Here is a 15571-nt window from a genome sequence, read left to right as displayed (position 1 = left end):
TAAACCTTATTCGGTTCCTGTAGTCTTTCTGTACCTTCTGTGTTGCTGATGTTGCCACTACTGTCAGCTATTGCTTCATTGTCTTTGTCACAGAAGGTTGCAGAAAGGAATTTAAACATTAACTGAAGTGCAACAAGCATTTTAAGAAAGAAAACATCAAGATTGCTCATAGTATTTTATCTGTCAGCCTGTCTGCACTTGACGCTCAAATCCTTTCTAATGATAAGAACATGTAATCTCCCTTCAGAAAAATGAGTTTTATAAAATCACATCGGGTCATGTAATGGAGTCCATAAACTGCTCACATGTCTTTCAGTAGTTGTCCCAGTGACAAACTGTTGGAAAATCAATGCCTCATTGTCAGGCAGCAGCCTTGACTTCAAGGGTTTCAATCAGTGAGAGGTTTGAGAGATTAGTGAAGAGTTAAAACTAACAATTAAGTTTGACATCAGTATACACTAATAAATAAATTACCTGGCACATGCAGGTTAGTATAATTGTGGTTAGATCCCACCAAATCATTTCCATTGTTTAAACCTAACTGGCTCTTTGTGAGTTTAACTAGTCTTTATTTTTGAGCTATTATCAGTCATTAGCTGTGCATGTTACTCCTGAGAAAGCAAAACCGATTTTGATCTGTGAGGTGTTGCTGGAGATCAACAAGTCCTGGAGAATTGAAGACGTGTCTGCTGATATCTTGTGACAGCACTGTGTACTGCTAGACAAGGCATGTTGCAGCAATGCCGGATAGTTCCAACATCACACTGTCAAGTTGATCCAAAGTTACAGCTGTACATTAGTGTCTCGCGCTGCATTAAGTGACAGTTTTATTGTCTGTGGAGTTGACCTGGGTTTTCCAGAATAGACAGCTGAATGGGATGCAGCTTTGTGACATGTGAACTATCAGCAGAAGCTGCCGTCAATTTTCTTCACTTATTAGGGAATTGACCTTCTCCAGCATTCATTATTACTTTTAGAAGCGAATGATTATATGTCACAGTAGATAATTGTACTATGCACACCTTGAATCACCCACTGAGCAACATAAGCAACAATCACATTTCTTCACACCATATTTTAGAAATAGGAAGCCTGCAGTAAGCATTTTGATGGATCTTACTGTATTGAGAAGTGTAGAATGGAAATCAGCTTTCCTTTGAAAGAGCATAGAGTAGAAGTTCCATGGATTTGAAGGCACAATATCTCATGTTTTTAAGCAAGAATTTAGGGCAGCATGTATTCCCACCAGGCTTCAAACTATAATGACCAAATATAATGAAGGGGAGTTGGGGTGCTTGCCAACCCACTCTACTCTGTCAATGACTTCACTTTTGCAGCTTGGGTTTCAGACTGTCCCAGAAATCACGCACGTTCCACGTACATATGGCTAGGTATGACTGAATAAAATAGACATACTTACCATACTGTATGTGGGTACAATATTCCCCTATCCAAATAGCAATCATTTTGATAGAGACTGATTGCTATTTAGGTATCATCAAACCATCAGACAAGGTGCAACTTTGAAATTCTTCTGTGTCTGTAAGGTGGTTTCTTGCGGCAATGATAGTGGCAAAGGCAACATTACATATCAGTATTATGACTCCTTCTCATAGATTTGAGAAGAGTATCCAACTGAGGGAAAACAGGGTAGGTGGAAGTCTTCTTCCACCCCACTTCATATTCTACTGCAGCGCCAGGACCACATTTCCTGGTTTTATGGTTTCTTTACTCTACCACAACATCATGTGTTTACCCAGCTAATAGGAAAGTCTTCCAATTTAGTATCCATCTTACATTCCTCACTCCTACCAACTTAGTGTCTTTTGAGTAAGAATGACAATCCAGTGACGATTGATATTGAATTATGTGAAATTATGCAGTGAGGTTCATGCCAACCATTTCCCAAGCTTACTTCACAAAGAACTCTGAATGTGGGCAAGCTATTGTTCCCTAAATCTCAAATATAGGTCCCATTTTCCATGACATTGCTCAACCTTCTGTTAAAACTGAAAATGTTAACTTTGGACATGCCATTAGTGAAAAGCTATTGAAAAAATATCAAGGGATTCGGATTCCTTATAATGCCCATATTAACAGAATACAGTATAGATAAATAACTTTGGTCTGCTTCTCCCATACTGTCACATAGTACTGATGAAAAGAGTATGGAGTGACATTTATATCACTTCATATTATTGTTACTCAATATTTATGTTACGTGTAAGCCACCCCAAACTGAAAAATGATGGACCAAAATCTTGCACACACACCTCAACAGGAACAGCTCAAAGAACAACCTACAGAGCACTTCCGAATTTTCTGTTTTCTCTTGGACTAAGGCCTGGATTGCCCTTCTCCAACATAGCAGGTTGGACTGGGACATCCAATGGGGACTGGGTTCAATTCCCACAGCAGCAGATGATGCAATTTAAATTCGATTAAAAATCTGGAATTAAAAGTCTCATGGTGACCACGAAACTAACATCAATTGTCATAAAAGCCCATCTTGTTCACCAGATGGACAGGAAGGAGATAGGCTGTCCTTAAACTGGTCTGGCCTACATGTGACTCCAGACTCATAGCGATGTGTTAGACTCTTAACTGCCCCTCTGAAATAGCCAACAAGCCACTCAGTTCAGGGGCAATTAGGGATGGGCAACAAATATTGTCCTTGTCAGAAACGCCCAAATCTCATGGAAGAATTAAAAAAATTTAGCAGGCTTTCTGATACAGTCTTAGAGACTGCCGCTAACCCTCTCCTGGTCCTTGAAGCCATTGGTCCGAGAAGAGTGAGATAAGGAAAATTAACCAGGTCCTACCTCCTTGGTATATAGATATGCAGAATGATGAAGGATAGCTTTCCCTTTATGGTCAACGATAGGAAAATGTAGGTTGAGATAAGGATGCACTAATTTTTCTTAGTATTTATTTGTTAGACTGCCCAATTTTGAGTGAAATAGTTACATAAAACATTGGCCACAATATCACACTGCTTGTATTACAGTCTTTCAGTCTTCAGTCCTGGTTTATTCTTCATACCATCAATCATTGTCACATTTCTTACTGTTTTTGGCGATCAATCACATTTATGATGAAGCGAGCTCTTGTGAACACTGGTATTGCATTTCAGCAGAAAGTATTCAACTTGAATGTCTCCATGTTCTTGTAAATAATTCCCATTATAAAAAAATAGATGAGTCAGTATAAACCAGTATTTGGGACAAGAAGTACAGCCATACGGCACAGTTTTATAAAGATGGATCTCAAAGGAGATTGTGCCTTTAAAAGAAACATTTTTTTGGAAAAATAAGTCAATAGGCTTCATCATAGATAATTTATGTTGGTGACATGACTAGGCAGCAATTGGCAAACCATTAAATTCCTTTACCTTTAACTAAATGAATCATCGTGCAATCTAATTAATCATCCACAACTTTCACAAACAATTTCTCCAAAGCAACTGACTTAATTCTTCATAATTTTCAATCAGAATTTATTACCCATTGTATTAAATTTGGATGGAACGATTTCATTTTGTGCTGCTATCTAAAATAATTGATAAATTCTAATACTACGTTTTCAATATAATTGCAAATAAAGTGTCAATAGAACTATAATTGCAAAATGATTTTTAAATTAAAATGTCACTGAATTAATGCAGTCCTACTGATTAATAATTTATAGGTACATTCTCAGGATGATTTTTTAAATGGAAATGTGGTCCATGAGGCACAGTGCCAGACCATAAATATTTGATAGTTCTTTTCATCAGCAAAGATGATCCATGTATAAAAATAGAAATGTTCAAGGCAGCATAGTTGGCAACATGGCTAAAAATCTTTCCTTTTTTCTATTTTAGCAACCTCAACATTGAAGAAATATGCCGTAAGTACTGTGCTTTCACCATTTGCTCTGCTCAATCAGGCAGCAAATAAAACATAGAAAACGATTAGACAGATTTCCAAGGCTATGTACGCATTTGTTTTGTCAATAATGTAGAATCTTAAATGTTTTATTCCCCACTTCGGGCATTGTGATATTGTAAAATATATTTTTCAAAGTAAAAGACACAATTAAATCAAAAACGAAACCATTCTATCTTCCTGGAGTTGTGTCTATGTTTTATATTATTTTCCCTGCAAAACATGTGCAGAGTGGACTAAGATGATATAAAGGAAGGTTGAAAAGGGGCAGGGTTCATAGAATCATAGAATTTACAGTGCAGAAGGAGGCCATTCAGCCCATCGAGTCTGCACCGGCCCTTGAAAAGAGCACTCTACTTAAGCCCATGCCTCCACCCTATCCCCGTAACCCAGTAACTCCACCTAACCTTTTTGGACACTAAGAGCAATTTATCATGACCAATCCACCTAACCTGCACATCTTTATGAAACCGGAGCACCCAGAGGAAACACACGCAAACTCGGGGAGAACGTGTAGACTCCGCACAAACATTGCCCTAAGCCGGGAATCGAATCTGGAACCCTAGAGCTGGGAAGCAATAATGCTAACCACTGTGCTACCGTGCTGCCCCTAATCATGAAGTATTGACTTGTCTGTTCCAATTGTTCCATATGTACACTGTTTTGTCAAGCTAAAATTTATGTTTTTCTCTTCCTTGGTTTCTTATCATATTTTCCCAACAAATGTCGTTCGACATTGCCGTTTGAATAGTGGCTTGTCGGAAGACTTCGAAATCCCCATTCCCCACAGCCCATTTAGCTTTGCCACATTTGGATTTGGATTTGGGTATATCGTCATGTGTACCAAGGTACAGTGAAAAGTATTGTTCTGCATACAGTCCAGACAGATCATACCATACATGAAAAACACAGGTAATGTGATAAATACACAATGCAAATACATAGACACAGACATTGGGTGAAGTTTAGGGAGTGTAGTATGACTCAGTAGAGAAGATATTCAGTCCATACGAGGGTTATTCAGGAGTCAAGAGGGTCACGCATGGTAGCTGCTGCGCAGACCCTACTCACTTGAACGCAAGTAAGCCTTCCCTTACTGCAGGTCTTATTACTCACAGTTGTAGTCAAAACTTTTTTTTAAACCTTCATATCAGTGGCAGTGCTTCACTCCGCTTGACATCTGTGTGTGTATGTGTGTGAGTCCGGTCATGAGAATCTTCTTTTGCTCTCAATGCCATCGCACTGTTCATCGACAAATTTATTTTTTCCAGCCATTTTTCCTGTCTCCACATCGCCAGTTTTCTCTTCTGTTATATTTCTTTGTTGCCGCAAAGAGAAAAGGTATGGCGGTATGGCGATCTACCCAAAGTCTGTGCATTCTGCTGATATCACTACATATCACATGATACCAAACCAGCAGAAATATATTGTCTGGCACGCAACAGTCCAAATGTTCCATTACTTTTGCTGCCTTTATTCTTCCAGATAGTGGAGGCCGAGGGTTTGGAAGGTGCTGTCTAAGGAGCTTTGACGAGTTCCTGCAGTGCATCTTTGTACACACAGCTACTACTGTGCGTCAGTGGTTCTGAGAGTGAATGTTTGTTGATGGGTTGCCATTCAAGCAGGCTGCTTGCTATCAAGGATTTTGCGGAGGCAGAAGAGGTGGTATTAGAGGAAAAGAGAAGGAATCAAGGAGGCAACCAATATGTCCTCTTTCTGGCTGGGCATCCATGATTGGCTTATCCAACTGCAGTACCAGAGGACACAACCCAAGTTACAACCAATCTCTCAGCTTGGGCAGAATTTTCAGGCCGTTTCCTCTGGCGGAATCTTCTGATCCCACTGATGGTGACTCCCCCATCACTGGTGACACCACTGACGCACAGTAGTAGCTATGTGTTCAAAGATGCACTGCAGGAACTCACCAAAGCTCCTTAGACAGTACCTTTAGGGCAGCAGGGTAGCATGGTGGTTAGCATAAATGCTTCACAGCTCCAGGGTCCCAGGTTCGATTCCCGGCTGGGTCACTGTCTGTGTGGAGTCTGCACGTCCTCCCCCTGTGTGCGTGGGTTTCCTCCGGGTGCTCCGGTTTCCTCCCACAGTCCAAAGATGTGCGGGTTAGGTGGATTGGCCATGCTAAATTGCCCGTAGTGTCCTAATAAAAGTAAGGTTAAGGGGGGTTGTTGGGTTACTGTTATAGGGTGGATACGTGGGTTTGAGTAGGGTGATCATGGCTCGGCACAACATTGAGGGCCGAAGGGCCTGTTCTGTGCTGTACTGTTCTATGTTCTATGTTCTTCCAAACCCTCGGCCTTTACTATCTGGAAGGATAAAGGCAGAAAATGTAGTGGAACACGACCATCTGCAAGTTCCAAGCTAGACACCATCCTAACTTAAAACGTCCATTCCTTCACTATTGCTGGATTAAAATCCTGAAACTCCCTCCCGAACAGCACAGTGGGTGTACCTGCACTACATGGACTGCAGTGATTCAAGAAGATAGCTCATCACCATGTACACTGGAGCAATGAGGGATGGGAGATCAATGCTGATCCAGCCAGTGGTTCCCACATCCCATGAATGAATTAAAAAACAGCAAGGGCTGTGCTTTGATGATAGCAGGAAGCAGCAGACCACTACAGAATGTGAGATGTGCACTGAAGAGTTCTGGAGGACTTCTCCAGATAGGTCCAGAAAAGCATTGCTTATGAACCCCAAAGATGTGCTCAATGATATTTACTGTGGTGATATGAATCCTGTTATATGCACCTTTTGGTTTCTCTGGGTGACTCAAATGCTGATTGCTCAGTGGATTGCTACAGATTGAAGGCATCATTGTTGATGCGAGGATCCTGGGTATTACCCTACATTATGTTCTGAGAATGTTCACAAGCTGAACATTGAGGGAGCTGGAATCCTCCTGGCTGTGCCAAAGATTAGAATTTATATGTGGTTTAGGGTGATATGTGTGCATACTGCACAAGGGGAAACATGCTGTCATGGGAAAGGCAGAAGCACCTCCGCACCTTTGGGGGCTAGGCCCACGCCGGAGTGGTTGGCGCCACGCCGACTGGTGCCAATGGCCTTTGACACCCACCACCCGGCGTCGGGGCCGGCCGAAAGGCCTTCGCCGGTTCGCGCATGCGCCGGTGCATCAGCAGCCACTGACATTACCACCAGCGCATGCGCGGTAGGGGGGTTCTCTTCCACCTCCGCCATGGTGGAGGCCGTGGCGGCGGCGGAAGAAAATGAGTGCCCCCACGGCACTGGCCCACCCGCCGATCGGTGGGCCCCGATCGCGGGCCTGGCCACCGTGGGGGCACCCCCCGGGGTCCGATCGCCACGCCCCCCCAGGGCCCCGGGGGCCCGCTCGCGCCATCACCAGAGGTGGTTGAAACCACGGCGGCGGGAGAGGCCTCTCAGCAGCGGGACTTCGGCCCATCACGGGCCGGAGAATAGCCGCAGGAGGCTCGCCGATCAGCGCGGAGGGCACGCCGATCGGCGCCGCGTGGTTCCCGCCCCCGCCAATTCCTGGGTGGCGGAGAATTCCGACCATGGTGGGGGTGGGATTTTCGCCGGCCCCTGGCAATTCTCTGACCCTGCGGGGGGGTCGGAGAATTTCGCCCATGTTGTCTGCTCCAACCTAGAAGGAGCCTGAAAATATCATGCCCACAACCAGCTCTGCAGGCATTGTCTTTGCCCTATTCTGTGGTTGCAGTTCTGCCTGCAGCAGGTTGCAGATTTCGGGGGAGCACTTAGTTCATGGAACAGAAATCTAGTCCAGAATTCTCCGTTTGGGAGACTAAGTGTTGTCGCCGGGATTGAATAGTGTGCGATTCGTGTTTCCATTGGGGGTCTATTTGGTAAGCGAGTGAGGACATTCAAATGGGCCAGCACTCTACCAGTGCAAATTGAGATCAATTCCTGGCCCAGCTGTGTTGTAAGCGCTGGGGCCAAATTTCCAATCCTGGCTCATTGCAATGGCAGCCTCTGTCACAGGACCTTGTGGCAAGGATGGGTCGTGAGTCAGTAGGGTTGAAGAGGTGAAGGATGATGGTGCTGTGGAGGTATCCAGTATGCAACAGCTCCATGAAAGGGCTGAGAAACTTACAGAGGTTGATAGGGGTGCACTTCTCCTCAGCTTTTCAACTGCCTCAGCTTATTCAATGCTTCCCCTCGCACCTTAACATCTTCAACATTTGGGTACTTACCAGTTTCTTATGCTCCAGAAAGACCTTGACATCCATGACCCAACATATTTGCTCAGTATTACGATCCCAGACCAGGCACCAACAGTGAATCAGGTATTGAACCAAAACCCCAATATTTTAATTTCTTTTAAGACTGTACGGAAAGAATTATTTGCTTCAGGAATGATTGCATGAAAAAATAGGGCTTTAATATTTCTAAAGCTAAATTTTATTATGTATACCACATTAAAAACTTCAAACCCTGTTGTACTTTCTAAACCACAGTGTGTCTTTAACCCGTATACGATGGACAAATGGCCACAAGTTGCTTAATACAAGAATACTTTATTTCACACACACAAAGTTAATGTTAATGAATCACACACAGAAACAAGTTGAACTCTAAGCTATCACACAAGGTGACTGGTGACTGGCAAGTACAGAGCAGATATGGCCTTATCTGGAATCCTATTGTCTGGCAGTGCTGGAAGTATGTTGCTGGTCGCCTATGTCCTCGGCTCTGGTCCATCTGTGGATGGAGTAGATGGTTTTCTTCTTGGCTGGTGAAGGGGTCACTGTTGTTGTCGTCAGTCGAATGCTGCAATCGAGAGAGCGAGTGGTGGGCTGCACAGCACCTTTTATCCCTTGAGAGCTTTGCATGCTTTTGGGTCCATTTATATGTTCAATCGATCGATCAGGGCTTTATCACTCTGATCATTCCCAACCAATTAAGGGTTGCCAGCTTGATGGCGGGGAGGGTCCCGTCGGCCATAGCTGTTAGTGACCGAGGCACGTAGGCCATCCCAAATAAGGAAAACAGACGCCACCAGGTCTGCCACTTGTTGTCAGTTTCTACCTGGAGCCCATTGTCCCGGGATGGCCTTTTCATGGCCTTTTTCCTGTGTTAGTTTCTGCAAAGACTGGGCTGCAACCTGTCTGTGTTCGGTCTTTGGCCATTTTTCCCATCGATCTTTGCGGGCGGCGATTTTAAGTGGCCACAAACCGAAAATAACAATTACCCCTTAACACTGCTGTACAATTTTCCAATAAACAACAAGAAAAGAAACATACAGCTCTCAATCCATCTCAAAATCAGCAGGGCATAGAGTAATACTTGCTTTACAGAACAGATTCTGGCTCTTGTATGAACCCCTTCAGACTCTGGCTCAATATCTTCACACAGCTGCTTCAACTGGATTGTTTCAGCCTCTTCCTTCTCTTCAGCCAAGATTGCTCTGATTTAAAATATTATTACCATTTTTTAACTATCCTACTGGGAAAGAATTTCGGACTCAAGGTCAGGCTGATCAGAATTCAGCTCCCCTCTCTTCCAAAGCTTCTCCAAAACCCACTGCCTCTATGCCTTTCTGTGCTGCACACAACAATGACCTCACCTCTCCAAGTTGAAAAAGGAATGATCTCTGTTGGCTGCAAAAAAAAAACTCCCCAGTGACCTCCCGAAGTCAATCTCCATTCCTCTGGTCAATTTCACCTGCTGTTTCATCTAAGCTCTTAGGACTGTACAAAACAAAAACATTTTTAAACCCATGACAATTGTAGTCAAATGTATCAAACCCCAAGTCTTTTAATTCTTAACGTCCCAATATGTAGAAGCCAATATTCCTAAAATCTTCCAATTGTCACGCCAACATGGCTGTTGCCTTGTCTTCCTTCCTCTGGAGGGAGCTGCCTCACTGCCTTCCCCCTGCTTACTTGTGGTGCTCTTATCGCCTCACTGTAATCTAGATTGTGGCCCGACTGAGGTGAGCGTGTCTGTGCTGATCGATGGTGCAGGGGTTTGCTGTGACAGTACAGGCTCCATGGAGACTCTCCTGCTGAGCAGAAAGGTGATAACTGGGCTGGGACACTCTACTGCTACAGGCCCTGTGCGAAACACATGAATCATGAAAACTCAGGCAAATCAGCAGGTGCATCAGCACAAGCAACCTCAGATAACAGTGGTCAAAGAGCCACAGCACACATTGGGCTGGAGTTTCTTCTGTGCCCTTTACCTAAAGATAGAGTTGTCAAATAACCGTGCTCTTCACAGCCTCCTGTCCCGCCATGACCAGTGCCCTGCCTTGTTAGCATCCTTGCAATATTAATGGCCGCCTCCTCCATTGGCACAATGTTGCACAGGTTCATCACATTAGCATCCATTCGTGATTGGTGTGAGCTATTTTCCTGCAGCATGAGGAGGCTATGATGTATGAAAACCTAGCCTCCTTCACCTGCTCCAGCGTGACATGGGCATGAGCATCTCTTAGTGATGACCCCTGCTCAACTGTGCTTCATATGAGAGGGTGACTAACATCTCAATGATGAAACTGAGCCCTTGCACTGACAATGTGAAAGGGAACTATGGGCTTTTGGTTTGTTCAGCTTGTGTGGTGCTGCTGTCTACTGAAATTGAAACCTATCACCTGCATGATGAAACAGCAGGTGAAATTGACCAGAGAAATGGAGATTAACTTCGGGAAGTCCCTAGGGAGTGTCTCTTGCCATTCTGCTTTCCACATATTTTTTCTTTAAATGTTTTTTTATTCTCCTTTTTCATGTTTTCTCCCAAATTTACACCCAATGATAAACAATGATCAGTAACGGATGAAATGTCAATCCCCATATCAATAACAACAATCCCATCCTCTCACCAAACCCCCAAACATTAGCCCGCATGTTAACATAAACAAATGACAAAGAGGAATCAGGAATTACCCACAGTCACCATTAACACATACAGTCCCTCTCCCCCAACCCTCCCAGCCCCCCCCCCCCCCCCCCCCCGAATGTTCAATGTGATCCAATTCTCGAAAGTGCATAATGAATAATGCCCATGAATTGGAGAATTCCACCATCCTTCCCCTCAGTTCAAATTTGACCTTTTCAAGCGTCAAGAATTCCAGGAGGTCCCCCCGCCACGCCAGGGCACAGGGTGGAGAGGTTGATCTCCAGGCGAACAGGATCTGCCTTTGGGAGATCAACAAGGTGAAGGCTGCAACATCTGCCTCCGCGCAAATTTCTAACCCGGCTGGTCCGTCACCCCGAATATGGCCTCCCGAGGGCCTGGGTCCAGTTTCACGTGCACCATTTGAGAAATTACCCTAAACACCTCCTTCCAGTAATCCTCCAGGTTTGGACAGGACCAAAACATATGAACGTGGTTTGCAGGCAGCAGCTTTCCCCCCCCCAATGTTCAAACACATCTTCCACCTCCTCAAAGAGCTGGCTCATCCTCGCCCTTGTAAGGTGCGCTCTATACACCACCTTCAGCTGTATCAGCCCCAACCTCGCACACGAGGTGGATGCGTTCACCCTCCGGAGCACCTCACACCCCTCCCCCATGCCCTCTCCCAACTCTTCCTCCCACTTTGCCTTGATGCTTTCCATATATTATCAGCTTGTTGAATCTATGACCTGGACTAACATCCTACTGGTTACCCCTATGCAGCTGACCTCTATAGCCACCTCCATCCAGTCCTTATTGGTATTTCTGGATTTCTTCTGCTGAATTTCTCATCTCTCAGTGAGTACCTCAGTTAAACCTCAAGAGAGACATCTGAGAATCTTGGGACCACTTGTGGACACCTATATGTGCTGAAGTTGTCCTTTTGTGCACATTTCAATGCCAACCCCTCAGTAAACAGCAAGCCCAGTCATAGCTGCTGCTCTCCAATTCAAAGGGCCCTTCATTTCCATATCATAATATATGGTATAAGAACAATAATGCCCACATCCTGTGTGTGAATATAAAAGGAGGTAGCAGCAGAGGAAGAAACTAGACTGATAAATGCTCATTGTCTTCAAACAATAACTCTGTTTCTCCACACAGATACTGCCTGACCTCCAGAATATTTCCAGCATTTTCAGCCTTTTGCTACCTCGATGGTGTGAGAACAGTGGGAGAGACCCAATCACACCTGACAGCATCTGCTGGAAATACTCCTGTCTTCCTGGCTCCAGATGAATTAAAAACAAAGTTTGAGGGGGATACTAGTTTGAAGGTTGAATGCCAGATGAAGCTGAGCAGAGCTGGCCCCAGACTGTTTCCCAAGGGAACAGACACACATTGTTACAAGGCCCACGACCTCTTTTGGACAATTTACAGGGATATCTCCAAACTTAACTGAGCATTTTCACAGTAACTTCATACTTGTGACAATAAAAGATTATTATTATTATTAGCATATTATGCGTTGGTGTCTTTGAGGCATACTCGGTTGGAAGACATTGGTCTAGAAATTTGGTCTTGTTGCATTTTACACGCAAAAATGTTGACCTCACATTTAAAATGTTCACTTGTAAGACTGCGGGATTCAATTGACCTTCACCTCAAAAGGTATTTCATTGGCTGTGAAGCTCTTTGAGGTGCTCGATGGTCATGAAAAGCAATCTATAAATGCAAATATTTCTTTCTTTATTCCTGCATTCTCATTGAGGAGCTGTCCTTGAAGGGAGTGTGTTTGAAGACAGTGTTTTTGTGATACAGCCCTCTGACTCATATTCCCTTTGAGAATAGCTCTTTGCTGTGATTGTGAGGATGGTGAATTTACTGGATATCTCATGTGCTACATGTTTTTTATGTCCAGCACTTTATTTTTTTACTTAAAACATCATGACCGAGTCTCGGAAACCTACTTTGCTTCTCCTTCTTCTCTTGTCCCCAGTGGTATGTTCATTGTCAACAAACTTGTGCCGCAGCTCCTCATCCAAAATTTTGACATTTCCATTTCCCATATTTATTCTGTCCTCTGTGTGCAAGAGAAACAAAATGTACTACTTTGTGCCAAATTAGTTTTTTTAGTTCCATACATTACAAGAGTTTATCAGGATTACTTCATTGATGGTAACTTGCTTTGGGATATCTGCATGTTGAGTAGGAATAAGCTCTTTATGAATTTATTCTCAGTAAGAGTAAGATTGAGAATACCTAATGCATTTTGGTTGGAATATTTACAGTAGTCAAAATGAAGTCATTCTATTGGTCTGGGCTGTGTTGAGATACAAGTTTCAGAGGTAATAAATTAATGCACCAACCCACTGCTCCAAACAGGGTCAGAGAAAGGACACTCAACAACATTGATTTAAAAACAAAATATTACAAAATAGTTGATAATTAAAATAACATGACAGCACACAGATCACCATCCAATGTTTTTCTCTCCTGATGAAGAAAGGATCAGATATAAGGGGCTGGATTCTCCGACCCTGCGGCTATGTCCGTAGGATCCCTCTGGTCTTAGAAGACCCGGCTTTCCTACGATACGGCCGGAGAATAGCCAGGTCTGTGGCCGTCCATGCGCACGGAGGCGGACTGGTGGCCGCACCATGCAACATGGCGCTGGCTGCAGGTGGCCTGCCAAAAACCGTCCCTCTGTAACTGGCCTCGCCACCCCGGACTATCCCCCCCACCAGTCTCCCCAGCCCCTGTTGAAGTCCGCCCTGCCAGCGAAACAGCTCGGGGGGGAGGGGAAACCACATTTTAGAAACATTCCACTCTATGAATACAAATTGTTCCTTATATTCAATTCAAAGATTGAAAAGACATGGGCTGCATTCTCCGATCGCCGACGGCGAAATCGCATTTGGGCGATCGGCCGGAGAATCCCTGTTTATGCCGGAATTGTGGGCAGCGCCATTTTTGCGATTCTCCGTCCCCTCAGAAATGTATGGACGGCCTCCAGACGTCACCTGGGTCCCTGCCCGGATGTTCCGCCCACGATGAACCGAATCCCTGACGATGTGGGACACATGTCGGGGCGGACTGTAGCTGTGCTAGACTCAGTCTGCAGCCACCACTCAACGTCCCCGAATGGGGTGAGCACATGTGTCCCATGTCTTTTCCATCTTTAAATTGAATATAAGGATCAAAAGGGTGGAATTTTCCTAAAATTTGGTTAAGTGTCAGTTTTGGCGCAAAATCCAGTGCAAATCCCATCAGCCCTTGCAACACGATCCGGAACACAATTCTGAGGCACTTTGGAAAAAAACAATTCCCACATGAAAATGCCGTGCCTGTAGGCCAAACTGTCTGAGGGCTCATCTGAGCAGTTCTATCAAGCTGCATTTAAACAGCTCCACAGCACTTGCTCACAGTCAAGCCAGGAGGATGGCAGCAAAGAAGCCTGCTCCCCGCTTCCCAGAGGGGGCCCTCACCCATCTGCTTGATACCGTAGAGGAGAAAAACTGAACCATCTACCCTCAGGCTGGCAGGAGACCCTCCAGCAAGCTCACAAACCCCACCTGGGAGATGGTGGCAGCACTGGTCAGTGCCAGCACCCTCCCCAAGAATATGGGGGTGCAATGCAGCAAATAGAAGAACAACCTACTATGTTTTGCCAGGGTAATTGCTCCCTGCATCCTCTCTGTACTTCAACTTGCCATCACTCCTCGGAATGCCACCTCAGCCCTACACATTGCCACCTAGCAGGGCCCCAGCAGCTGACCACCCACAAGTTTCCTCACATCCCCTGGAACTCCATTCCTCTCAACACTCTCCTGCTCATGCATCATAACCACACATGCCAGGTTTTCATCGACATCTGACTCACCAGGCAGCCAGCTGACATCATCCCCATTTGTGCACCTGCAAGATAAGCTGGCTCACAACTGCTGCGAGCGAGTGAAAACAGGCGGTGGGATGCTAGAGCTGGAGATCCTGACTCTTTTTGAGGGGAGAGTCCTGGAGCTCCCAAGGGAAGACAAGGGGCGAGATTTTCCCAAAACGGGAGAAATCGTAAAGCTGCCGTAAAACCCGGGCGGGTTTTACGGCAGCGCGCCCCTTCCCGACGGGGGACCGATTCTGGTCCCCGGTCGGGGCTAGCAGCCCGACGCCGTAGGCTCCGGCAAGACGGGCTTAACGAAAATCGTTAAGCCCGCTTGCCGGAGTTAGCGCCGGCTGACGCGTCATATGACGTCAGCCGCGCATGCGCAGTTTGGAAGACTCCAACCCGCGCATGCGCGGGTGACGTCATCGCGTTTTTGCGCGAAACCCGCACATGCGCGGGCCGGGTTGCCCCTCAGCCGCCCCGCGAATGGATACTGCGGGGCGGCGGAAGGACAAGTAGTGCGCGGGCATCGGGCCCGCTGCCCGTGATCGGTGCCCACCGATCGCGGGCCCATGGCACCCTTGGCACGGCCGTGGTACGGCCATGCCAATCGGTGCCATGGTTATTAATAGCGAGTTTGTGACGCCGTTTTTACGAACGGCAAGACCAGGTGTGTTTGCCGTTCGTAAAAACGGCGGAAAGGGCTGGGACTTTGGCCCATCTAACAGCTGAGAATCGCTGCCGGCCGTAAAAAAACGGCGGCAGCGATTCGGGTCGGGACTTCGGCGGGGGGGGGGGGGGGGAGAATAGCGGGAGCGCGGCAAAAATGTCGGGAAGGCCCTCCCGCTATTCTCCCACCCGTCGTGGGGGGCGGAGAATTTCGCCCAAGGAGTGGGCCTGTACTGAGAGT

The 15571-nt window shown here is 45.7% G+C and overlaps 1 protein-coding gene across 1 annotated transcript in view; it reads left to right on the top strand.

Annotated features, from left to right (window-relative positions):
- necab1 (N-terminal EF-hand calcium binding protein 1) overlaps window positions 1-15571 on the top strand; it is a 310466-nt gene that overhangs the window by 51657 nt on the left and 243238 nt on the right. The window contains exon 4 of the mRNA XM_038809077.1: window positions 3863-3888. Within this exon, the coding sequence (XP_038665005.1) occupies window positions 3863-3888 (26 nt within the window). The remainder of the gene's footprint in view (window positions 1-3862; window positions 3889-15571) is intronic.

This window comes from Scyliorhinus canicula, chromosome 10, assembly GCF_902713615.1.
Source record: "Scyliorhinus canicula chromosome 10, sScyCan1.1, whole genome shotgun sequence".
In the NCBI taxonomy this organism is placed as follows: Eukaryota; Metazoa; Chordata; class Chondrichthyes; order Carcharhiniformes; family Scyliorhinidae; genus Scyliorhinus; species Scyliorhinus canicula.
Note: the sequence above shows the minus strand (reverse complement) of the source record. Positions and strands in the feature narration are given on the sequence as shown.